Raw genomic sequence first — 25,574 nt, forward strand, 5'->3', positions numbered from 1 at the left:
GGTGGAGCATGGCCTGAGTTCTGGGGCAGGAGGGGACCAACAGACCATGGCCTCAATTAAACATGTGGGGTCAGAGTCATGGAAGAATCAGGAAGATGTTCGTGAGCACCCACCAATGCCTGACTGGGGAGCAAGTTCTTTGCCTACATCTGTTTAGTCTCTACCACAATTCATGATGAGTATTTTTCTCCATTCTCATATTATAGATGAAGAAACTGAGACTTAGGGAGATTAAGTAACTCTCCCAGGGTCACCAGCAAAGGACTTGAAACCAGGACAGTTGGTTTCTAAGGCTTGCACTGCCCCTACCACAGCATGATACTTCTCACAGACCAATGTTTTATATATTTGGTTTTGGATATTTTAACTTTTATTTTGAAATAATTTCAGACTTACAAAAAGGTTGCAAAAATAGCAGAAAGTGTTCTCATATGCCCTTCATATGCCCTTCCCACTTCCCCAAATGTTAACATCGCAATACAATGGCGAAAACTTAGGAAGTTAACATCTGTACAATACTATTAACTAATCTACAGGTTTTATTTACATTTCATTGATTTTCTGATTAATGTTCTTTTTCTGGTAGGATCCCAGTTAGGATCTCACCTTAACAAATGTTTTAAAAATAGGGCGTTCTTATGGGCTTCTGTGTGCAGAGGACACCTCACCTTCAGGGCTCTGCAGGATTAATTTCTGTATAAGGCCCACAGCTTCTTCCTCCCCCATAGGGAGGCTGGGGGATTACATCACAAAGCTCCACTGGGGTGACAACAAGACAGCAAAAGCTAGTGCAGAGCCTGCAGGTACAGTGGGATCCAGCAGGCAGGATCAGTGGAGAATAGCCAGCAGGTGAGTAAGGAGAACCTGCCTCTAGAGGAAGCACAGGGAACACGTGATGGCTTGGTAAGACAGTTGGATCCCAAGGTAGGTAAGTGGAACGTACTGCCCCTCGTTCCTAGTTACAGAGTCCTTATATTTCGGTTCAAAGGTTTCCTTCTCCTCCTTCCCATAAAGGGAATCCCTCTGTCCATGACACAGCTCTTATTGCAGAGCACTGTATGGGTCTGTTCTGGGGGCTTCCTTCCCTGCTAGGGGTGAGGGCAGGAAGAGGGTCTAGCACACTTTGGCAGGGGTTTAGAAGTTCCGCTTGCCTGGATCACCAAAGAACTGAATGGGTGTCATGAATGGGCGGAAAACGAACTGACTAATGAGTGGGCTGGGGGGGCCCGCAGGGATATTTCCCTGGCTGGTCTTCAGTCAGGGTTTCGAAGGACAAGGTTCAGGTCTCAGTCTCTGTCTAAATTGCAGGCAAGCCATCTCCCAGGAAAGCCTGCGTTGACAAGGGTTGCCGTGGACAAGTGAGCGAGCTGCTGTCTGGCACCACCTGCAGCTGGACAGGTGGCTTCTGAGGCTGCAGAGATGGGGGTCGGATGCTGGAGGAACCTCCTGGTGGTGCTGGTTGCCCTGATCCTGGCAGCCAAGCTGGGTCACTTCCAAAGGTGGGAGGGCTTCCAGGAGAAGCCCATGAGCAAGAAAAACATGGATCCAACGCTCAACTTCTTCATTGAATCCTACAACAATGCCAGCAATGACACCTACTTATTTCAAGTCCAGGAGCTACTTAGAAGTCAGATGCAGGTTTGTGACTTGATTTCTCCAGGCACTGGCAGGACCCCCCATTCTTGCGCATTCAGACACACGGGGCTTCCTTTACGGTTCCCAAGAGAACCAGTCGATGGTGACTGCAAGTGGGGAGCAGCTTCACTTGGAATGGGCACGTTTTAAAGTTGTTCAGGTCCCAGAATTTCCTTAGTTGTGCTTCGAAAATGCTGGTGTAAGGACTGGAGGGCACCCTAACTCCATCACTCTTAGCCAGAGGCAAAAATATCCACTGAGGTTCTCAATTGTTCTTGCCTGGGAAGAACTACCTTCCATTCTGACATTGGGTGAGTGACAGCACATGAGGATGACTTTGTTTTCTCTAGAGGTCCCATTTAGCAAAATACAAACATTCTCTGTAGGTTCCCCCCACCAACAATATTTCTTCAATGTCCAAGTTTGTAAAATATAAGACTGGATTTTCTGTGTTCTCCAGAAACTCAGAATTATGCAGAGGGTTTATTTTTTGTGGGGGGAGGTGGACTTGTGGGGAGTGAGGGATATACTTCAACCAGATCACCTCCTCTTTTGTTTGACATATAAAATTTCTCTGAACTGTATCAATTGAAGGATGACAGACGGAAGAAAATTTGAGAGCCACTTTTATTGATCCAACCTCCTTCCCTCAAGGTCAGATAGTAAATTATACAGTCGTCCTTCCATATCCGTGGGGGACTGGTTCCAGGACACCCCCACCCTGATAACAAACCTGCAGAGGCTCCAGTCCTTTATACAAAATGGTGTGTGTTTTATAAACTATGCACATCCTTCTGTATACTCTGAATCATCTCTAGATTGCTTATAATACCTGGTACCATGTAAATGCTATGTGAATAGTTCACAGGGAATAATGGCAAGAACAAAATGTACATGTTCAGTGCAGACACAACCATCCATTTTTCTTCCTGAATATTTTTGATCCACGGTTGGTTGGATTCAAGACGTGGAACCCAGGAATACAGAGGGCTGACTGTATATGTTAAGGCAGAGGCAATACTGTGTCTTAGTTCAATTAGCCAGATTTTGGGAAAAACAACTGGCTAGGGAATAGGGTCTCTGACCAGAGAGAAGGACAACTGTAACTGGAAAACCAGCAAAGCGGGAGGGCACATGGGGGGTAGGGTGACACAGACACTGGCCTCATCACGGCCGAGGTGTCCGGCGGGTCCCGGCTCAGTTAGGCACTTTTACTGTGAGGTGGCTGGGTCGCTCATTTGGCTTGTCCTTGATCAGTTTCCGAAGCATAAATCTGAGACTCCAAGGAGGCTCGTCTTGTGAAGTCAACCCATTATCATTAACAGTTAACTGTTAAAGAAGAGTTTATGAGCAAACTTTTGATATCATTCAAGTTGATAAGTGGACAGAGTGAGCCTGCCCCTTGGTGATCTTGGCATGGGTCTCTGGGCAGCCCCACACCCAGACATAATTGTGTCTGTCCACATACCTCACAGAGGGGTGCAGGAGGCAGGACGGGTGGGCTGCCTGTGCCTGGGCTCTTGGTCAAGTGACATCTAGACTCTCCAGGTCTCAGTTTCCTCCCCTGCAAGGTGAATCAGAATTGGAGGGAAGTACTTAGCACAGTGCTGACATCTAGTAGCATTTGTAAAGATATTTGCTGTTATTAGGACTATTCTTATTATTATTTAACAATCAAGTCTAATAATGAATAAGAAAATACTCTGCATACTGGGATGTTAGTTAACTTTATGATCGTTGTGTTAGTTTTTTCATACGTACAGAGTATGCTGACGGTCAGTGTGACCGTGCTGCTCTGCCCTGAAGTTTTCTTTCTTTTTCTTTTCTTTTTTGTTTTTTTGAGATGAGTCTCACTTGATCACCCCAGGTAGAGTGCAGTGGCATCAGCATCATCATAGCTCACTGCAACCTCAAACTTCTGGGCTCAAGCCATCCCTGCCTCAGCCTCCTGAGTAGCTGAGACTACAGGGTGTACTAATTTTTCTATTTTTAGTAGAGACAGGTCTTGCTCTTGCTCAGGCTGGTCTTGAACTCCTCAGCTCAAGCGATCCTCCTGCCTCTGCCTCCCAGAGTGCTAGGATTATAGGCGTGAGCCACCGCGCCCGGCCTGCCCTGAAGTTTTCTAAGGGTGTAGTCTTCCCAGGAACAGCGTGGGCACTCTCTGCCTCTGTCACCACCACAGAGAGGACCAAGCCATCTCATTTGGTTCAACTGCTGACATTTGGGCACAGCAGCAGGGCCTTCCAGGAGCTTCTTGCTTCACCAGGACAGGATTCTCTAGTGCACATTTACCTGGGGGAGTCCAGCTCAGTTCCTGAGTTTCTCTGCTGCTGGGTGTGGGACGTACCTTCAACCTCTCCAGTGTTCACAGGCCCATACTTGGTCATGAGTGAAGGAAGAAAATCACACCCACAGGAAAGGCCCTGCCCTGTATTCTCTGTGGCTTACACATCCACCACGCCCCCTTCCTTCATCCTCACACACCCCAGGAGGAAATCAGCGTTATTCTTCCCATTTTCTAGATGAGGAAACTGAGATTGAGGGAGGCGGAGGGGACTTGTCCAAGGTGACAGAGTCTGCAGGGGATAGAGCTGGATTTCCAGCACAATTCTTCTGGTTTCTGTTCTGTTGCTCTCCTAGCTCCCTTGCTGCTTCAGAGTAATGTTTCTGATGCTTTGCTAAGACATTTAATAATTTATAATTATTAAAATAATTATGTAATTGAAGAAACGGAGGCTGCTAAGTAATTTGCTCATGGCCATAGCGTCAGTAAAAGGGAAATGGGTGCCCTAAATCAATTTGAGTCCCAAATGCATGCTTTTAGCTCAACTGCAGTCCTTCAGGTTAGTAGGGGAGGAGGGGGGGGAGGGGAGGACACGGCTGAGGGCCTGGGAGGGCAGGGCTGAGAGCTGGCTGTCTGCCTCAGGAGACCCATGCTGAGACCTGGCAGTGGCAACTCAGCTTGATGTTCCCTCCCTTGTCCTGAGGGCGGAAAGGAGATGGCTGAGAAGCTCCCTGTGGCTGCCACAGCACAGTCCAGAGCACAGGCATGGGGTTGGGGGGGCAGCGGCCTTAACTGCCATTGTGTCCCCTCCAGCCGGGAGGGGAGAAGGGAGCTGTTTTTGGCGGACAAGTGGACAAGGACTGTGGCTCTGGGGGCTTTACTCTGAGTCCTAGCTTCTGCAGGAGAGAACCAGCCAGTGGATGCTCGGAGCCAAACTGACAGTGCGATTGCTTCTCGGCAGCTGACAACAGGAGTGGAGTACATGGTCACTGTGAGGATTGCCCGGACCACATGCAAGAAGAATGACACAAAGTATCCTTCCTGCCCCCTGCAGAGAAAGAAGCTGAAAAAGGTGTGTGGTGGGGCCATCCGAACGGGGCTTCTGACCTAATAGGGAAGAGGGAACACTTTGAAAAGCACTACCTGGACATTGGCACCTCTTCCAGCTGTATGGCTGGGACCCACTAGGTCCCAGCCCCGGGGCTGTCTGACACTTCCCGAGGCTCCTGGAGGAGGAAGGAAGGCTTTTTACTTGGACAGTCTCACCAGCCCACGCTGGCACAGCCCTGGACCCAGGCCTCCCGCTTCTGGACTCCTCTCCCACCCAGCCTGGGCCTTCAGGGTGAAAGTGGTGTTTCCTTCTCCTTGGGATCCTTGTTCTGGTCTTGGCTGTCACTCTACAGGTCTCTGAGGACGTCCAACTTTTTCCTTGTATTTTTCTGTTTTTCCTGGTCCTTTTTTTTCTGAGACAGGGTCTCACTCTGTCACCTGGGCTAGAGTCCAGTGGCATCATCATAGCTCACTGTAACCTCACATTCCTGGGCTCAAGCGATCCTCCTGCCTCAGCCTCTCCAGTGGCTGGGCCTATAGGTGCACGCCACCACACCTGACTAATTTTTTCTATTTTCAATAGATACAGGTTTCACTCTTGCTCAGTCTGGTCTTGAACTCCTGGGCTCAAGCAATCCTCCCCCTTTGGCCTCCCAGAATGTTAGGAATAGGCATGAGCGACCGCCCCTGGCCTTCCTGGTCCCTTGATAGCACTCCCTGCAAGCTGGCAGATACCAAGGTCTCTCCCTATGCCTGGGAGTAGGTGTGGGGGGGGCAGGGGACAATGCCGTTGGCACTCAGTGTCCTGCCTGCCCTTCATCCCAGGGTCCTGCTAGGCTGCGGGCTCCGGGCGCACCTGTGTGGGTCCCGCAGGCTGTGGGTGCACTTGCTGGGTGGGATGAACCCAGGGTGATGTTCCTATTCTGGCTGGCCTCCCTCCCGCCCCCACGTGTCTCTGTGGGCAGCTTCTCCTGTGCCCACATGGTCAGTGAGCAGCCACGGTGACGGCTCCAGATTCCCAAGCCAGGCCTGAGGAGCAGGAGCTTTTTAAAAAAAACATTTCCCCCAAAGCTGATTGTCCGTTTTCTTTCTTCTTCCATTTTCAGAGTTTGATTTGCAACTCTTTGATATACACCGTGCCCTGGATAAAATATTACCAGCTCTGGAACAACTCTTGCCAGGAGGACTGAGGGTTCACGCAAAGTCCTTCGACAGGGTCTCAGATGGCCGCCCTGTGCACTGGCTGTTATAAAATTGTAAAGAACCTTGTCTTCCTCACTGGGGTCTTGATACACACACACACACACACACACACACACACACACACACACACACACCTCAGCACACACCGAGAGCCACACTCACACTCTCACCACGCATGTGCACACACACTTGCACACCTGCTCACACTCACCCATCTACTTGCTCATACTGAGATCTCACACACTCACACTCACTCCCATACACATTCGGCGGTCTTTAAGGGCTCGCGCTATTTGAACAGAATGTTGATAATCTTTGGGGAAACTTCATCATTCCTTTTACCTCGGCCCATCTCTCTATGGCTTTTCTGGACCCAGGCACATCCCTGACCTCTGGCCAGGTGTGCAGGAGCCCCGGTTCTTTCTCTGACACGCGCAGCACTGTGGCTCACGCATGTCTTTGTGAGTGTGTCTTACGTTCTGAGGACCAAACCCAGGTTGGGTGACCCGCTAGGAGAACTCACAGGACTCAGGGTATGTCATGGCTGTCATTTATTACAGTGAAAGGATATAAAGCAAACTCAGCAAAGGGAAAAGATGCACGCGCAAAATCCAGGGAAGAGCAGGCGGAGCTTCCAGAGTCTGTTCCCAGTGCCATCACGCAGGACATGCTAATTCCCCCAGCAGCAAGCTGTGACATATGTGAAATGTCATCCACCAGGAAAGCTCATTAAGACTCAGGTCTTTGTTGGGGGCTGGTCATGTAGGCAGCCTCTGCCTGGCACCTGCCCAAATTCCAGACTCCCGGTGTGGACGGGTGTTCAGCACCAGCCCCATCGCTGGGACAGACAGTGCAGACACTCTAAGTCCCTCCTATCATGCGGGGAAAGTTTTCTATCAGCGTAAGGGACTGTTTGCCATCCAAGTCCCCAGACTCCAGCCATGGCCGCCATTGCCATTCACCTTTCTAAGGACAGCAGTTCAGGCTGCCTTGTGAAGTCTTTTCCACACAGAGTCACTGAGCCTCCCATGTTCTCATTGCTGCTGAAATGAGACCTTTGCTTTCTCCCCTCCTGTGACCCGCAGTTGAGTAGAGAAGATGCACACTAGACCAGAAATGGGGCATGGTCGTGGGCGGAGGGTGTACTGAGTGTACCCTCGACTGTTCGGCCTCTTCCCAGGCACCAGTGCAGCCAGCACAGTCATCCTGGCAACCTGGGAGGCTGTACTAGAGGAGGAGCATGAACTCACAAGCAAGAGTCTGCCAGAAGGGCCCGAGAGAGAAGAGAGCAGGGAGGAAAAGAGTTAAAGTTGGTGACTTTCCTGAGGGGTGGGGGGAAAGCCAGAAAGCATCCAGTTCTGCAAATCTAATGGCATTGAGGGCTGGCTGGGCACCTGACACTGGCCTGCTGCCCTCATCGTCTCATTTGTCATCCTGACAACCCTATGAAACAGCAACCTTTGGGCAAGGAGCCTCCAAAGGTAACCTCTGTCCAGATTCTAACATCCCGGCTTAGTTTGGCATATGGGTTGGATTTTTGGAAAAGGATGCATACAACATATATTCTTTCGTTTCTGACTTCTTTCATTCAGCATGTCGATGCTGATGTTTGCACTTGCAGTTCACTTTTATTTTGGTGTAGAATTCCCTTGTGTAAACAAATATACCATAGATTATTTATCCATTGTATTGATAATGTACTTTGGGGTAGTTTTCAGCTTCTAAGGATAATAACTATTAACAATAAACATATTTGTATGTGTGTAATGGACATGGACGTGGGTGGAGGCATACACGTGTTTCTGTTGGGTACACGCCTGCTGGAAATTGGTTGATAATAGGATGTGCATATGTTCAGCCTTTAGCTATTTTTGCTCAAGACCTTTTAATATGTTTTCTGTTTTACTTATTTTGCCTTTCTAATATTACTTACTGATTGAAATCGTATTCAGCCTCTAGGTTCTTACTTTTTATATTTACATAATCTAATTGCTCAATTTCTATCTTTATGCAATTTCACATTGACAACGTCTTCTTTTTATAATGTTTTACCAAACTTTACAGCACAGCTTTGAATTTTTAAAAGTGAACTCTCCCCACCCCACCCACCCACCTTACTTTTATAATTGATGAACAGGAGGGGTCGGCATAAGCACGCACCCATGGCAGGAGTGGGGCATTGATTGGGGGCTGATTGAGTATACAAGAGCAGCTCAACAGAGATCTCCGTGATGGACTAGCTCCGTGTCTTCACTGTGGTGGTAGTTACACGAATGTACACACGGGGCTAAATGGCATGCACGCACACTGTACCAATGTCAATTTCCTGGCTCTGACATTTTCCTATAATGACATAAGATGTAAGCATTAGGGGGAACTAGATGAAGGATACAGGGGACTTCTCTGTTCTACCTTTGTAACTTCCTGTGACTATATACTTACTAAAAAAGTACAAAACAAGACAATATTGTCTGAGAAGCCAAGAGATTAATGAGCACAAATGTTCCACCTTCTCTTTTCTTTCTCCCCAAGGATAATAATCCCTTCCTTGGGGCCATAATAGCCAAGATGCCAGAAGAGTATTGAATGTTGATTAATATTAAATTACCACTGCTACTGACAGTATCCCTACTAATCGTTAATATTTATTTGAATACCTGCTTTGTGTTAGACATGGAGTTAAGCAATTTCTATGCATTATCATCATTAATCTTTAGAACTACCACAAGAAGTAGGTACTGTCATTCTCAGTGAAAGATGAGGAAATTGCAGTTTTGCGTTATCCCAGACATTTGACAGAGGGGAGTCCCACCTGGACCCTGCCTGAGACAGGGTCCTGAGCATTCCAGAACTTTTGTAGGGAGAATAAAAGCCAAAAAAAATTGTTCTTTCAAAGCTCCCAGCTATTTGCAATTGGTGGAGACTCGACATGGCTACTCTGCCTCTCAGTTCACAAGTGTGACGGTATCAGGCTGGCGCTCTGACTAGATTCTTCAGATCTTACCCTTTCTGTGCACACTAGCTCCACTTCCAAATGCCAGCGCCTGCGCCCCTTTATCTGTGGCCTCTCTCTGCTGGTTTCTCTGCCCTGGAGCCACCCTGGGCCAGCAGTACTAGGAAATTAATTTCCCCTAGGAGCCACTCTCGGCCACTACTGACTAGACCATTTGGATAAATGCTCCAACTCTCTCTCCCCTCGGGTAGACAAATGCTTTGTGTGTGTGTGTGTGTGTGTGTGTGTGTGTGTGTATTTTCTATGGTGTCCCCAGAGTTTGTCAGTGTTATTAAACCCCAGGGCTTTTGCCTGAGCTCTTGGGGATGAGCTCTTCCCCCTCACTTAGTGGGTGTGAGTGAGGGCAGACGTGACCCAGTGAGCTGCTGGCAGCCTTCCTGACACCACCGTGTGGAGGAGGTGGAGTAGGACGAGCCTGGTGACATTGTCTGAAATCCTGGATCAAGCCGTTGGTGCCATCCATGGGCAGAGAGCCCCCTTTACGGCACTCTGGGCTCCTCCCTTCCTCAATCGTTCCTCTCCTGGTGGCATTAATATGATTGGTCTGTTTGGGAAGAGCAAAGTGGGCATTCTTGTCCACATCCTCCTCCTTCCTACAGGGGCACATATTTTCCTTTGCTCCTCCAGGAGAAGAGGGGTCATGGACAGACCTATTCTGGTCCAATGTTGCTGGCACAAGGGGGCGGAGGTCTAATTCTGGAGCTTGGAATTAGAAAGTGCACTTGCCTACAAAAATACGGCACGTCTCTCAACTTAGTTCTTATCCTAACAAGGGCCTCATCTTAGTTCTTTGTATTATTGCTCCTCATTTCACACTTTAGGCAAGGAGGGGGTTGTGCTCCAGTGGCCCCTCAGAGATGCCATCATCGGCCATTCTTGCAAATATCTCTTGGCTGTTCAGTTCCTTAGAGCATCTGCCCTCCTCCTTATTCTCCTTTGCCTCATCTTCCCCATTTAAAAAGCAAAAGAATCCTACTGGATATGAGGGTGGGATTGAAGTTCTGCTTTCATGCGGGTGTAGGCTATAAGGCAGGGACTTATTCAGGTCACCTCATTTGGACTCTGAAGCTCCCCTGGCCCAGCAGCCCTTCAGATTGTATTGCTATGAGCTGAAGAATTTGGAAAAATAGAAATAAAAGGGGGTGGAATCATGATCTTAAGAGAACAGTTGACAAACATTTACTGTTTGTGTGAGGATTATCGCTCATTGCAGGAGACTCTCGGCCGCAGGTGAGCACAGGCGTGTGCTCAAGGACATCTAGCTATTGATGCATTTTTTTTTTCTTAATTTTGTACTTTTCAAACCAGGGCATAGCAAACACTGAGAAGTTGCACATGATTTGCTAAAACAAACAAACAAACAAACAAACGAAAAACATCATTTAAAAAATATGCAAGGTAAAACTTAAAAGGGGAAAGAAAAGGATATGAGACACGAGGATGAGGAAAAGGACACCACCTCACTGCCCCTCCAATCCAGATCTGGTTCGATATTTATTCTTATTTCAGCCACCTGATGGCAGTACTACTAGGATCTTTCCCAAAAATGTCCTGTTTGTGGTCAGATTTGGAAAGTAGTAATAATGTGGCCGCCCAGGCCATATTGACCATGAGAACTACTGATTCTTTTCTTTCCCTCTTCATTTTTACTCATATGGGGTTTTCTGGGTTTGTTTTTTTACTTCAAGCCTTTCAGTACCTGGCCTCTGTTGGCTTCATTTATCCATCCATCCATCCACCCATCCTTCCAACCAACCATTTATCCTTCCATTTATGTACCCATCTGTCCCCCATCTATTAATTCATTTGTCCATCTGTCCTTCCAGCCATCCACCCATCTACCCATCTATCCACCCATCCATCTCCATTCATCCATCCATCCATCCATCCTTCCATCCATCCATCCTTGCTTCCCACCCTCCTTCCTTCACGTGTCTATCAATCTGTCTATTGCAGTATCTCTCCTTTCTTTCTCTTTATTCTCTCCTAAATTTACCTTGTTTTTACTTCCCTCTTCTCCCATAATGAAAAATCCTTACTGTAAACATGTTTTGTGGATTATTGATTATCATTTCTTTGTGTGATTTTGTTTTCCTGTTCTTCACTGGAAAGCTTGGGGTGGTAGGTGGGAGGCTTAAGTATTTATGCTTCTCTTAAAATAGGATTGAAGACACTAAGTCCACCAATTCAATCTCTCAAGTCAAAAACTCCTTTAATCTTATTTTGCTATTATCTTCAATTATTCTTTTTGTAGATTTCATGCTTTTGTTAAGGGAAAAACCAAAGAAGTCTACCTTGCTAGATTTTGAAGAATTATCCTTGTAGAAAGTGAGGACAAAGCCTATGGATGGGCACATTTTTTCTGTGCTGAGAACACCCAGGCCATTGTGACTACGTGACCATATAATTTATGAACCAAACCAGGACATGTTATAAGCAACAGGGATGTTGTTAATATTATACTTCTTAGTGTAACCTTAGGGATAAATCAGAACTATTCCAGGCAAGGTGGGACATCCAGTCATGGTTGTAATTCATTTGAGGAAAGTCAAGAGATTTGCAGGGCTTGTAGGACTTGTGATGTTCACGGCCCCTCTGTATGTGGGCCCACCCTGACTGTGCATGGTGCAGTTTGCTGGTGTGGGCTGGGGTCTGCCCAGCCTCCCCCCAAGAGGCCAGCTCTGGGCCGGGATGAAGTATGAGGGGCCTGAGCTGCCTCTGGGGGAGGGGGCTCCTCAGCACATTACACACGTGCAGGTTGGTTCCCCTCAAGCCACCCTCACCACCAGCCAGATCATCTCGGAACTCGTTTTCTCATCTCCTCCTTCTCCTGACCAAACACCGCTGGATGAAAGCGCTAGAGGGCAGGAGCCCAGAGGCTGCGCGCCCTCGTTATGCTGACGTTCAAACACATAGCCCGTGCACTCATGGGCTGCTAAAATAGTGTCAGTAATTTGCTGCCTCCCTGGCCCCGAGTGTCCTCCTGCAACCCGGCTACCTCACCTCTTCCCCTGGACCCCTTCAACCTTCTGATAACCCTTCCAGCAATAAAGAAGCAGCGCCCTGGCCGGCTCCACCTTCACTGTTCCTTCCTGGTGAAGGAGGTATTATTCGTGCATTCTTTTCAGGCAAGTTTGGATACATCCCAAATAATTCTACCCTGTCTCATCCTAAACTCACAGAAAACCTCATTGAAAAGTGAATTCTCTAAGATAAAGTGGCTTTACCCAGTACCTTGTGAAGCTCCCCTTCCTGGGGGGCGCAGTTGGTCGTCTCTAGCTTTAGGCAGGTGGTCCGCCGGATGTCCAGGTTAAAGTGATACTCCATGTGGTCAGTTATCTGCAGGCAGCAAGCGGCAAGCTCTAGCCCGACCTTTTCTCTCTGCCTCGCAGCTTCTGTGCGCAGGACTCCTAGTCCTGGGCCGACTGGAGGGCTCCTCTCTCCCCTTCCTATCAGACTCTACGGTTCCTTCTCTCATTCAGAGAGAATTCACTGGAAGCCACTGGAAACACAATCTTTCTGTGGGCAAAGCCACCCCTTGGACAATACAAGTGATACTGATGGTTCCAGGCAGGGGTCTGTAAACTTTTTCTGAGAAAAGCTAGACAGTAAACATTTCTGGTTTTGTGGGCCACACACTCTGTGTTGCAACTGCTCAACTCAGCCACTGTAGCATGAAAGCAGCCGGACAACACGTTAATACATGCACCTGGTATGGCTGGGTTACAATGACACTGTTTACAATAGTGCTTTGGCCCTTGGGATGCAATTTGCTGATGACCACTGGTCTTGGGTTTCATTTAAGTGACTTAGCTTTATTCACCCTAGTGAATTTATGTTTCACTTAAAATGCCCACTTTAAACTAAATGAGGCTGCATGTCACTGGAGTGGGACTTTCCCCTGTGCAGCAGTGGCCCCTTGACATAGGCATATAGTGAGGGAGAGGGAGGAAGTCACACTGACCTGCTTCTGGATCTTCAGGACTCGGAAGATCCTGAAATTGTACTTGTCATCACTTTCCTTGTTATACTCGTCCATGACAAACTGCAAGGTGTCCTTCATGTAGTTAGACTCTGCAGGCACTTCCTCGATACTTATAAAGGTTTTCTTCCCTGCTTGGTAGGTGAGGGCCACCAGAGTCACCAGAATGGGCAGCAGGGGCCGTGGGGCCTGCCAGGGCCTGGCCATTGTCCCTCAGTTGGGGAGGAACAGGAAGAGCCCCCTCTTTACCCCCCAGGGCCAGTTGGATCACACTGACCCTACCTGTCCCGGGCGGATTTAAGGGCTGCCTGTGCTGGACACCCACGGCTCTCCCCTCCTTCTCCTCCACCTCCCTCTTTGTCTGCAGCTGGACTCGGAGGAGAGCAGCAAGGACACATTGCAATGTCTGCCCAGCTCACTCCCACTTTCATTCTTTTTGCATAAGTCCATGTCTCTCGTCTCTCTCTCTCTCTCTCTCTCTCTCTCTCTCTCTCTCTCTCTCTCACACACACACACACACACACACACACACACACACACACGCCCATTTCTTCTATTTCCAAGGCTGCTCCCTCAGTGACACATGGCCTTCTGTGGACCCAAGACCTCTGCCCACTGAGTTCACCTGAGCAGGGGCCTCGGGAGGTCCGAGGACGGAGCAGGCGTAGGTGAGCCGTGGGGCAGGGTCCTGGGGGCTCTGTCTGTCCTAGACGCCTCCTCCCCTGCTGGGCTCCTGGAGATCACTCTGGGCAATTGCCCTCCCCCCAAGGACAAAGAAGCAGGGGGACCCAAGAAAAGTGTGAAATGGGAGAGTCTTACTTACCTCTGACATGGATGACACGTGAGTGTCGCCAAATTGTGGAGTGGCCTCAGCTCGACTGGCAGAAGTTTTAGAGGCAGAGGAAGTGGAGAAGCAGCAGGGGTGGAGGCTCTGCCTCTGCAGGTGTGAGGCACTGAGAGCCTTCTGGCTGGTCACTCTTGTCTCCTATGACAAGTCCCCATGGGAGTGCCCAGGCTTGGCATCCAAGTGGAGAAGGAAGAAGGCAGTGGAGGTGGCGCTCAGGTCTGGTGGCACTCAGTGAGGTGTCGGCATGATGCAGTTATCACGTGCTGTCACTAAGAAGCCTTTCATGGTGATATTTGGAAAGGTGCAAGGAAAAGATGTGGAGTGATGGCTCCTGTGTGAGGAGGATGTCGTGAGCTCAGCTACGAGGTCCCCGAGGGCCAACAGCTATTTGAGTGCTTCCATTAGTGGTCAGCCAGGTCCCCAGGGGAGGTCAGCAAGGAGGAAGCAGTGTCCCTTTCCTGACACGCCTGCCCAGCCTTCCCACAGCCGCTTACACACCAACACCCACACTCACACCACAGCACATAGACACACGCCTGCACACAGACACACACCTATACATACGTTTCAAACACTGTTGGCAGAAATACAAACTGAAGAAGTCTAAACAGAAGCGATGCTGTAAGCACGGGCTGTCTCTTGAGTGTGTTTCTTGCTTGCTAGGCCACTGGGAACCTCTGAAGACCTCACAGCAAGCCACGGTCATGACCAAACTGGTTTTGGTGTGCACACAGAGGCCACAGTGGGCAGCACAGGGGCACTTAGGATAGTACATGAGTCCAGATGGACTCAGGGAAGAATGGGCCGGCAGGTGGCATGGGAATGCAGTGTGGGGGAAAAAGACTTTATTCATTCATTCATTCTGGTGTTCATGCATTCATTCACTCAACATATTTTTTGAGCCAGACCCGGAGGACACAGCTATAAATAAGACCAAGTCCTGCTCCATGCACTTCCATGCCACTGATCTTAGAGAGGTGTTCTGAAGAATGACCCAGTGGGACCTCGTGACTGCTGACTGGGCACAGAGGATGAGCCAAAGGAGAGGACCAAAGCTTAACCCTTGTGCAAGTGCACGTGAGTGCGTTTGCATGTGTGAAATAGGACATAGACATATCTATTACACCTGTGTTGCAGAATTGCTGGAAGACTAGAAGTAGTGCACGTATGTAAGCATCCAGCACTTGGCGGGGCAGGGCATGGGGCAGGTAGGGCTCAGAAAGAATCCCTCCTGCAAATGCCTGCTGGGGGTCTGCCCGTGGATCCCCTCCTGTGTGTGCTTATCACTGCACAGATCTGGCAGTGTTCACTTTCGACCTCAGTGGGCAGCTGGTCTGCGTTCACCATGATCAACTCAAACACACCTTGGCAGCTCCCTCAGGTCCCAGGTAACACGGTGAGAGGACAGCACCACAGAGCCGGCTAGGAGACCGAGGGGCAGGTCCTCCACTGGGCTGCACTGGCAGCGTTTCCTCTTGACTGGTCTCACTGGCATCCTGTGTGTTCTCTTCCTGTCGCCCACTCACCTTCCTGGCCCTGCGTGAACAGGTGAGCAGTGTGTAGAACACCACATCCTGCCTGACCTCTTAATCCTGTATTTATTCCCTCTGATTTTTCTTCTTGTTATCTTCTCCTTACTCCCCCACTGGCTGGAATACAAGGTCTCCTGCAAGCCCAAAATCTCAGCTTCTTCCTCTGTGTTCATAATTCTTTTCTTTCCTTCTTTTTAAAAATTATATATATATATTTAATATATAGAGACAAGGTCTCACTCTTGCTCAGGCTGGTCTCAAACTCCTGAGCTCAAAAATCCACCTGCCTTGGCTTCCCAGGGTGCTAGGATTACACCTTGGGAAACGCAGGGACCTCCTCTGAGAAGCTGGTGGAAACCGTGGCCCACTCCCCAGAAAATGAAGGGTGTGGTCCTCATGGGGAATGGGCTCCACTTGGGGTACAGTCGCAGCTCAGCTTGATGTTCACTTCCCACTGTCCCTTCAGATGGATTCCACTGTGCTCTGTCCCTGTGACCTTTCAAGTGACTCCCAAACAATATGGTCTCAATTTAGTTATTAAAATGCCAATCCACATCAGACCCCAGGAGCCTTGACCAGGCAGCTCTTTGATCCGCCCATGTGTCTCCAGAGGGTCCAGTTATATGATGCTGTCCCTAGAGGCCTGATCGACTGATGGACAAAAAACCTTTGTCAGGATCACAGAGGACCTCAGAAGCAGCAGCTGAACACAGCATGTCCCTACCTGCTCTTTGATGCTTAAATCTTCTGTCCTGGTCTCCATGGTGAGGACTTGGGCTGCAGACACTGCTCACTGCCCCTGGGAGACACATGGTGGTGATGGACACTCGGTCTGATGTGGAACAGTCTCAGCTCTGTCCTGCCAAACTCAGAGCAAGACTTGGAGGGGAAGGTGGGGGAGTGGGGGAAACTGAGGGTGAGAAAGGCAGTGACTTTCAATGCTGTGGGGTAAAAGGCATTCTCTTTGCTTCAAATGGGGGGACAAGAATTGAAGTTCACTGCCTTCAGGGATGTGGTAAATATCCCAGTATTTCAGGTGAGAACATGAAGGACTGTGTCCTAGGAGTAAAAGTGAACTGAAAATAGACCATTTTCAGAAGCCCAGCTTTGAATTTTTAAAGAATTGAAAGACAGCTATTAACAACCTAGAATTCTATAGCCACAAAAATATTCTTCAAAATGAAGGCAAATAAAAACATTTTCAAAAAATCAAAAAGGAGTAAAACTTCAAAAATTTACAAAGATGGAAATGGTTTGGAGTATGTGCTTTGGTCACAGTAGACAATTATAAAAAAACATAATTTGAAAACCTCTAACTGCCTATAAATTTAACAGTATATTTCTAAATAATTCATAGGTTGAAGAAGAAATCAAAAAGAAAATAAGAAAATTCTTTGAATTGAAAGATAATAAACATACGACATATAAAAACTTCTGGGATACACCCAAAGCAGGGCTTAGAGGAAAATTTATAGTCTTAAATTCACATATTAGAAATACTTGGGGGACAGTTGAAGAGAAAGGAGGAAGACTTGGCTAACCCCCTATGACAGGGACTCCCATACAAGTATACTCATGTAGCGAGGAGATAGCTTTTGGGAAAAGCTAAAAGTTATATAAACAAAATCCAATCAAAAATAAATACTAAAAAATGTGCTTTTGAGGGGGAAAAGGAAATGATCTCAGGTGGAAGAAAAGTAATGTGGAAGGAATGATGCACAGCAGAAGGATAAATATATTGGTACATCCAAGTGAATAGTGAAGATATAAAGCAACAATAATATTGTTTTATTGGCTTTGAAATATGTAGAATTTAAATACATAACAATAATAACATACAAGGTAGAAGGGGGAGGGGCAAAGGAGTAATAGTGTCCTAAGATTTTTCCACCACCTTTCAAGTGGTGAATGTACTAATCTGTGGTAGATTCGAGTCAATGATGCTCATTACAACCGCTAGAGTTACTCCGAAGAGTAAAAGAAGGGAAAACTAAACAAAAGCCACTGAGGGAAAGAAATGGAATAATACAAAGATCTTGAATAACGCCAAAAAGAATGCAAGAAAAGCAAAAAGAAGGAACAGAGACAAATGAGATGAACATAAAACAAATAGTAACATGGTAGATTTGAACCCAAGCATATCAGCAATAGTAATACTAGTCATCAGTAATTGGTAATACGAGTAATTGTAAATGGAACAAATGCTGCAAATAAAAGACCCTTAGACTGGTTTAAAAAAACAACTATTTGCTGCTTACAAAGACACATATTAATTAAGATACCGTTTCAGAATAATAATATGAAGATATATTGTGAAAATACTAATCAGAACAATGCAGATGTAGCTAATCTGACATCAAAGACTTCAGAGCAAGAGGTGTAACTTGGGATAAAAAAGTACATTCATAATGACAACAGGGTCAGCCACCAAGAAGGCATAACAATTCTATTTGTGTAAGCACTTAATGAAATCCTCTCAAAATACATAAAGCAAGGATTGTCAGAAAAAAAGAATAGACAAAAATCACAATCATAATTATAGTGAGAGATTTTAACACATCCTTAAGTAACTGGCAGAAAAAACCAAAACCAAATCTAACACCAAACCAAACAAAACTCAATAAAACAAAATGAAGTAAAAAGAGTAAATCTATGGAAAGTTTCCACAAAACGGCCTTACTGAGATAAATAGATATCTAACTCTACACCTAAAAAATAGAGAACATACATCCTTTTCAAGAGCACAAAGAACATTGATATTCTGGACAAAAAACTAAATCTCGGCAAACTTAAAGAAGAGAAATAATGACAGCTATTCTTTGGCTATAGTTGACTTGAGTTAGAAGTTGATAAGAGAAAAGATGATTAGTTGGAAATTAAACAGCACAGCTACAATAACCCACAGGTCAACAAAGAAGTCTCAGTGGAAATAAGAACAGGTTTTGAAGTGAGGAGAAACTAATCCTTGGTGTGTCAGACTGGGAGGAAGAGGGCAGATGTACTTCTGGCAGGGAGGGTCAGGCAGTGGGAGAAAGGCCTCTCGTGGACACGCTCCCCTCCCCCACTGCTGGCTGCACGCCATGCTTCCTGGGCCCAGCTGGTGGTGTGGGCTCCGCCAAGGTCATGAGCAGGCTTGGCAACTGCCTCCGCTCCCCGGGAATGAGCTCTCCGGAGTTCCTGGAGGTTCCCTTGTCCCTGGTAATCCTTGCCTACACCGCAGAAGGACAAGCCGGGTGGACACGAGGCCCCCACAGTGGGGCTGCAGCTGCAGGAGGGAGCAGCCTTGCAAAGGTGCAGGCAGCATGCATGGTGCACCCATGCCTGCGGTCCCCAGGCTATGTGACCTCCCGCGCTGCCTTCTGTTTGGAGATGACAGGAGGGACACAGCAGGGGAGTGGGGAGAGGCACTGGACAGAGGCGCCGGTCACAGGGAGGTGGTCAGCAGCTCAGGGCCCCTAGTGGGGAGGGCCTCATGTGGCCCGGAGCTGGGAAGGACGTCACCAGCGGCAGCTGCCACTGCCTCCTCCACTGAGTTACCCCAGGTCCCAGTGTTGACACTGAGGACAGCCATGCTTCAGAAGGTGCTCCTGCTTGGGGGGCTCATTGTGTTGGGCACCCATCTCTGCAACATTCATAAAGAATTTGTAGACATCAGTAAGAACCTCGATTATTTTGTGGCATCGGTGCAGTTTGCCGTGGCTCGGTTCAACGACAGCACTATGGAAGAGTACACATACACGTTGCTAGAGGTCGGGAGAGCCCAGCAAAAGGTGAGTGGCATCATTTTGTGCATTCCCAGAGCTCTCTTCCCAGATGAAGAGCCCTCAGTCTGGCACAATGTCAGCAGGGACTGGCTGCTGCCCGCTCCTGCAGACGGGGGCCTGTGGACCCTCCCTGCTGCACAGAGCTCACAGCTTTCTGCACCTTTGCCTATTTCTGTGACTATCTGCCCTTGCCTGGGTTGCACCCCAGCCCTGAGCTCTGGGCGGCTGCAGGGGCCCTTGGGCATTGAGGACTGGACTGCTGCTGCCCTACCCCAGCCATGGGGCCCCTGGGTAAGCTCAGTGTCCAGGGACCACGCAAAGGGGTTGGGTGTGCATGAGTGTTCTTGGTGTATGTTGGGGCATGAGTGTGTGTGTTCTTGGTGTGTTTGAGAGCATGAATGTGTGTGAGTGTGTTGTTGGTCTGTGTGGGGGCATGAGTGTGAGTGTGTTGACAATGTCTGTCAGGGCATGAATGTGCATGAGTGTGTTGGTCTGTGTGGGAGCATGAGTGTGTGAGTTTGCTGGTGTGTGTCAGCGTGTGAGTGTGCATGTTGTTGGTGTGTGTTGGTTCATGAGTATGTTGTCCATGTGTTTCAGAGCATGAATGTGTGTGAATGCATTATTGGTCTGTGTGGGAGAATGAGGGTGGGAGTTTGTTGTCGGTGTGTGTCAGGGTGTCAGTGTGTGTTGGTATGTACCGGGGCATGAGTGTGTGTTGTTGGTGTGTGTCAGGCATCAGTGTGTGAGTGTGTTGGTGTGTGTCAGGCATGAGTGTGTGTGAGTGTGTTGGTGTGTGTCAGTCACGAGTGTGTGTGACACACGTGTTGGTGTGTGTCAGGCATGATTGTGTGTGAGTGTGTTGGTGTGTGTCATGGCATGAGTGGGGACCATCACCTCCATGGACTGCTGAGCCCCAAACTCCCTCAACATTCTAGTCAATTTTCAGGACAGTGTTCCACCCCACGCAGACTTCCTGGCTACATTAGTTTCTCTCTCTGTTTGGGTTCTCTCTGAGTTTTCATGGGCCTCTACGTTAGGAAATGATATTAATTTTTCAAAACTTTTTATTAAAGCCTAAGAAACATACACAAGAGTGTGGTGCACACGTGCATTCACCTCAGTGCACATTTGCCAGATGAGCACTTTTGTGCAGGCAGCTCTCACGGGACACAGAACATTCCCAGCTCCCAGGAGCCTCGCTGTGATGCCATCTGAATTCTAGTCCCTGATGGGATCTTGGCATTCTGATTTTTAATCACAGGCATGAGTCTTACCCAGTTTCCTGCTCTATGTAGAAGGAATCATTCAGTGTGCACCTCTGTGTCTCACCCATGTGGCTCAGCCGTGCGTTGGGTTAGTCCATGCTGTCAGGTGTGGCCGTGGCATGAGCAGGCTCACTGCTGTGTGGGATCCCACTGTGTGGACGTGCCACGCCCTACATAGTCAGCCCCTGTCGATGTGACCGCCAGGCGTTAGCCACTGGGAAGAGCACTGCAGCCAAGATCCCAGTGTGTGTTTCAGGGGCACTGAATGGGCATCTTTCTGTAGACCCACAGAGAAACGGCACGGTGTATATATCCCTGTCTAAATGCACGTGCAGATTCCAGTCTTTTGCCCACTTTCAACTTGTTTCTCCTCCTGTTTTATTGATTTATGAAAACCAAATATTTAGCAACTGTTTGTATAATTTCTTCTTGACAGAAGTCAACAATGGTATTTTTAATCGATGTCGAATTGGGTCGCACAACTTGTAAAAAACATGATGAAGACATTGACAATTGCCCATTGCAAGACGGTGCAGGAGAGAAATCGGTGTGAGAACCAAATCAGCCCCAAAGCATCATGAATCTTCTAGGAATGAAAACAACATCCAGGGGACGTTTGGGAGGAGGCTCAGGAAAGTTGTCAGGGGTGATCCTGGGGCAGAACTAGGGCTCCTAACCCCTGTCCCTTGGGTCCCAGGGTTCCCCCACAGGCCACCTGCACATGCCCATGCCCTTCTCCTCTGGGTGGAGCCGTCTCTCTGGGTCCCAGCCCTGGACCTTCCTGAGACCTTTGAGGTCTGGGCAGATGATGCTCTCCCTGTGGTCCTCTTCTTTTGCTCGTGTTTAGTTTATATAGTCACCCAAGCTGTCCCTCCACTCCTTGTGTCACTAGGACATTTCTGGGTCAGTCTGAGCTCTGACACCATCATCCTATGACTGACAGCCAGGTGATCCATGAGATCCTGGAGCTTGGGCATGGGCTATGAGTGGACAGGATGCCTCAGGGGACAGGTGAGGGTCCCAGCCAGGAGCCCTTTCAGGAGTCCCCAGGCTCAGGTGGGAGGATTCAGCCACCTCTGCCCATGGTCCTGGTGGAGCCTTGGACTTCTCAGGCCCTGCCACTGGGTGACTGTTTTTGATTTTCATGTTTTGTAGTTTTAATGCATCTTGTCCCTACTGCGTGCCAAGTGCTTCAGATGTGTTACAGTTTTTCTTATTTTTGTGTTGCAATTATTTCATTTCAGGTTCGCTGCACTTTTGTCGTGGATGCCCGACCCTGGATTTCCCTGTTCTACCTCCTGAAAAGCACCTGTGAGCAGAAAACGTGATGATGGAGCCCACGGCTTTTCCCAGCAGAAGTCCCCTCTTCCTCTCCAATGTGACAGCCTGTAGTCCCAGGTCTGTGCAGCACCAGCAGAATTAAAGGCATCTCAGCACTTTCTGGGTCCCTGAGCAGTTTTGTGCTCTCCACACTGTGTGTCTGCTGTGGATGCTGCTGCCAGTGACACGCGATGGTGAATTTATTATCAGTATTGTTATTCCCTGGCTGCAGGTGCAGAGTATTGAATGAATCCAACTCCCCATTTGATGTGAGACAGTTCATGTACGAAACCACTAGTTGGTTTTGTGCTCATTCGTTCATTCTTCCATTCTTTCATTTGTTCATCCATTCATTCTTCAGTTTCTCTATGGCCCCCTCATCCCTCTACTCCAAAGGAATGCAGAACATTTTGTCAGCTACCTGTGTCCCCTCTGTTTCCATCTCACAGTGGGTGGCCCTTCTGCAGAGGGGCCAGGCCCACGCCCTGGGGTCAGGGAAAGTAACTGAAGCTGAGAGGAGGCTCTTCCCTCTGTGGACACCATAGGCTGCATGACTGACAAGGTCATCTTCTGTAGGGCTCAGATGACAGCCCAGAGGGTGGCAGCTCCACTCCCATGTTCCTATCTGTTTCTGATCTCTGAGTTCCCCATCCAGGGCCCAGCCTGGCCTCCACAGCTGTCAACAGCACTCCCTGGCCTGGGTACAGACCCCCACCCTGATGGGCAAGTCCCTCTGCTGGGTTCTTGGTGGGGGAGCAGCCTTGCGGGGGCACAGAGGTGGCAGTGTTGGGGGACAAGGGTGGGACAGAGAGACAGGGACAACATCATCTGGGGGAATCGTTCCAAATGGAGGAGTGAGGGGTCTTTCCTCCTCTATGCTGGGTTTCTGGGGACTTTGATTTGAATGTCCATTCGTCAAATGCCTACCTTTTTCCTGGCCAGCCCATTCCCATGAATGTGTCATAAGGGCTGAGAGGACAGAATTTGAGACCCAGCTCTGGGCAGCTCCAGTGGGCACAGAACAAGGACAGGGTCCTGAGCCAGCTTGGGCCTTTCGACCAGCTTGTGTGCAGAATTTGTCACAGCCTCCCACAGTTTGGGCATATTTTCATTACCAAGTGTATGTGTGTGGTTGGCGGAGCTGGACTATGCTGGCCCTTGGTTTTGAGAGCTGTCAGGCTCAGAGGGGTGGAGCTTTGTTCATGACCCCATGCCCACTGTTGTGGGACAAGGACAGCAGACCCTGGAGCTCTAGTCGGACTCACTCCCTGGTGGAAGCACCTTTACCTTCACCTCCCTGCTCCATCAGGAGTGCCGGGGGTCCTGCTCTGTTATACAGCATTCCAGTTGTGTCTTCTGCCTTGATCCACACAAAGCCCTCCTGGTTTCATTTTGCATTTCTCCTCGAGAACAGGGTTTACCCTTATCTATGGTATAAGAGAATATTTTGGCCTAATGTCAGAAATACATAAAGTCTCCATGTGATTGGCACTTGGTTCCAAGGGTCTAAGTAGTTTTTTAAGGATCTCCGGGTTTTAGAAATTGTGTTAATTGCCGTTAGCATATTTGTGGCCCATCTTTCCTCTGGTTCCAGCTCTCACAGGAATTCAGACCATGGCCCTACGGTGTATTTCACTGAGTTGATACTCAGAGGTCATAAGGGTCTTTGGTAGGGTTGGTAAATTTTGTGCCTGCCTCCCATTTTCATATGATGAACGCGAACTAGTAGATTTTGAATCATGTGTCAGTATTCAAGACCCGCCAGAATCCAGGCATCTGTGTTGTGTGACTGCGTTCTGGAGAAGCTTCTTCGCGTTCAGTCTAGTCATTAGTTGCCCCAAACCAGTGGGGAGCAAAAATATATTTGAATTTCGTAGTATACACAAGAAAGTTGATGCATAGTTCAAAAATTCTAGATTTCCATAAAACTCAAAATGTTTGCTATATTTCTTGGGATGCCCTAGAGTGAAGGAATATAATACAGCTGCCGACATCCCTCCTGAGACTGGGAACTAAGCGAAATCTCAGCACTGGAAGATCAAGGGAGGCTCCCAAGGAGGAAGCGAGGGCGGTGGAGGAGGAGGAGGAGGGAGGACTATGCTGCCTGCACAGTGCACGTTGTGACACTCTCACAGTGTGGTTCACGTCCCTTCACCCTCACCTCAGCCACCCCCTTTCATCTCAGGGCACTGGGCAGCTACTCTCGTGGGTGATCACTGGGGTTTTCTGAACTTGACCTCAGGGCTGAGTGAGTCCACACCCATATCGCCCATTACCCTTTGAACTCTTGGGTTTCGAATCCCACAGATCCATAGGCATCCCATAAAAGGACAAATCACAGGCACAGCAATATTTGCCACTGCCACTTGTTCTCTCCTTTTGGCGATGCTTCCCAAATATTATTCTTTGGCACAAAATTACCCACCACAGAAACTGCTGTGGTTTATTTCCTCCCTGTGCTCTCTTATGAGGCTACGTTGTCAGTGTAGGAACTTCATCAGAAGATCAAAGGGGCAAATCTATTCCCCAAACCGTCACAGTTATCACAAAGAGCTTCTCGCCTGGCCTCCAGCTGCCCCACGCCAGGTTCCATGGACCCTGCACGACCTTCCCATTCCTCTTCCAGTCTCCTGGCAGCACCCGACTTGCACAATTCTGCTCCTCTTTGATGATGATACCTATCGTCTCTGCGGCGGTCTGTGTTTTGCACAGATCTGTCCTATGGCTTATGTCCCTGTGCACAGCAGCCAGAAAAAGCTAAAATGTCATCCAAATCTGGCAAAGCCTCAAATTATCTCTATATTTTAAAGATGCAAAAGGTTCATTTTAAAATAAATACTAAAGGGAATTCTCTGGACACAAGGAAAACTGTCCCAAATACAGAAATAGTATGGCAGGAAGAAGGAAAGAACACTCAAAAGGGTAAATTTTGTGGATAAATCTAGATGATGTGCTGAGTGTAAGAAACCAATATTGTATTGGAGATTGTACAATATGTACAGGATTCGTATACATGAAAATAACAGCGCAGAGTTAGGAGAGAAGAACATGTAGCTAGAATGATGGCAATAGGCTGAATGCGCTAATTAAAATACAAATTCATCTGACTTTAAAAACCAAAAGAACACGAAAAGGAAATACATCTTAAATATAAGAATATAGAGATTTTGGAAAAATAAGGATGGCTTAAAGTATACTATGCCAACACTAACCAAACACCAGTGTGGGGGTACTAACATCACATACAACAAACTCTAAGATAAGAAGCATTGCATGAAATAAAGATTGATATTTTACTAAAGATATAACACATCTAAGTATGTATGCCCCATCTCAAAATATATAAAGCGAAAGTGGCAAGAACAAAAAAGAGAACTAATCAAATTCACAATCGTAGTGACAGAGTATAAAGCACAACTCCCAGAAACTGATGAAACTAAACCAACAAAAAAGAAATCAGTAAAGATATGGAGGTTCTGAACAACACAGGATCAAGGTGTCCTTCTGACTTCCATAGTCACTGAAAACCCCAGGTGATTTATTTTCTTTTCAAGTGCACATGTGACATTTTCAGAATTGATCAATTCTGTTCCAGAAAGCAATTTTCAACAAAATTCACAGGCATGGTGTCATCCAGACTGTGTTCTAGAACCACAGTGAAATTGAGCCAAAAGTCAAT

At 47.9% G+C, this 25,574-nt stretch overlaps 3 protein-coding genes across 3 annotated transcripts; 2 read left to right on the plus strand and 1 right to left on the minus strand.

Moving 5' to 3' along the window:
• Positions 1-1,399: 1,399 nt before the first annotated feature.
• Positions 1,400-6,159, plus strand: CSTL1 (cystatin like 1). The gene is made up of 3 exons (XM_045528415.1): positions 1,400-1,638; positions 4,881-4,991; positions 6,076-6,159. Exons 1-3 carry the CDS (start codon positions 1,420-1,422, stop codon positions 6,157-6,159), a joined length of 414 nt encoding a protein of 137 aa, XP_045384371.1. The 5' UTR covers positions 1,400-1,419.
• A 4,138-nt stretch (positions 6,160-10,297) lies between these two features.
• On the minus strand, positions 10,298-13,539 carry CST11 (cystatin 11). Its single transcript, XM_045529102.1, has 3 exons — positions 13,150-13,539; positions 12,420-12,524; positions 10,298-10,528 (listed from the first exon to the last, which is right to left on the minus strand). The coding sequence occupies exons 1-3, from the start codon at positions 13,372-13,374 to the stop codon at positions 10,448-10,450; spliced, it is 411 nt and encodes a 136-aa protein (XP_045385058.1). The 5' UTR covers positions 13,375-13,539; the 3' UTR covers positions 10,298-10,447.
• Positions 13,540-19,115: 5,576 nt separating this feature from the next.
• LOC123622230 (cystatin-14-like) lies at positions 19,116-21,903 on the plus strand. The gene is made up of 3 exons (XM_045528416.1): positions 19,116-19,316; positions 21,012-21,122; positions 21,820-21,903. Exons 1-3 carry the CDS (start codon positions 19,116-19,118, stop codon positions 21,901-21,903), a joined length of 396 nt encoding a protein of 131 aa, XP_045384372.1.
• The last annotated feature ends 3,671 nt before the right edge of the window (positions 21,904-25,574 follow it).

Source organism: Lemur catta, chromosome 17 (genome assembly GCF_020740605.2).
Source record: "Lemur catta isolate mLemCat1 chromosome 17, mLemCat1.pri, whole genome shotgun sequence".
Classification (NCBI taxonomy): Eukaryota; Metazoa; Chordata; class Mammalia; order Primates; family Lemuridae; genus Lemur; species Lemur catta.

What these genes read in the sequence shown, in the direction of transcription:
- CSTL1 (XM_045528415.1), top strand. Translation starts at nt 1,420, where the DNA reads ATGGGGGTCGGATGCTGGAGGAACCTCCTGGTGGTGCTGGTTGCCCTG. An exon ending in TACTTAGAAGTCAGATGCAG is followed by an intron (nt 1,639 to 4,880) that starts GTTTGTGACTTG and finishes GCTTCTCGGCAG; the next exon opens with CTGACAACAGGAGTGGAGTA. An exon ending in AGAGAAAGAAGCTGAAAAAG is followed by an intron (nt 4,992 to 6,075) that starts GTGTGTGGTGGG and finishes TTCCATTTTCAG; the next exon opens with AGTTTGATTTGCAACTCTTT.
- CST11 (XM_045529102.1), bottom strand. Translation starts at nt 13,374, where the DNA reads ATGGCCAGGCCCTGGCAGGCCCCACGGCCCCTGCTGCCCATTCTGGTG. An exon ending in TCCTGAAGATCCAGAAGCAG is followed by an intron (nt 12,525 to 13,149) that starts GTCAGTGTGACT and finishes TGCTGCCTGCAG; the next exon opens with ATAACTGACCACATGGAGTA. An exon ending in AGGAAGGGGAGCTTCACAAG is followed by an intron (nt 10,529 to 12,419) that starts GTACTGGGTAAA and finishes TGTTTGTTTTAG; the next exon opens with CAAATCATGTGCAACTTCTC.
- LOC123622230 (XM_045528416.1), top strand. Translation starts at nt 19,116, where the DNA reads ATGCTTCAGAAGGTGCTCCTGCTTGGGGGGCTCATTGTGTTGGGCACC. An exon ending in TCGGGAGAGCCCAGCAAAAG is followed by an intron (nt 19,317 to 21,011) that starts GTGAGTGGCATC and finishes TCTTCTTGACAG; the next exon opens with AAGTCAACAATGGTATTTTT. An exon ending in ACGGTGCAGGAGAGAAATCG is followed by an intron (nt 21,123 to 21,819) that starts GTGTGAGAACCA and finishes ATTTCATTTCAG; the next exon opens with GTTCGCTGCACTTTTGTCGT.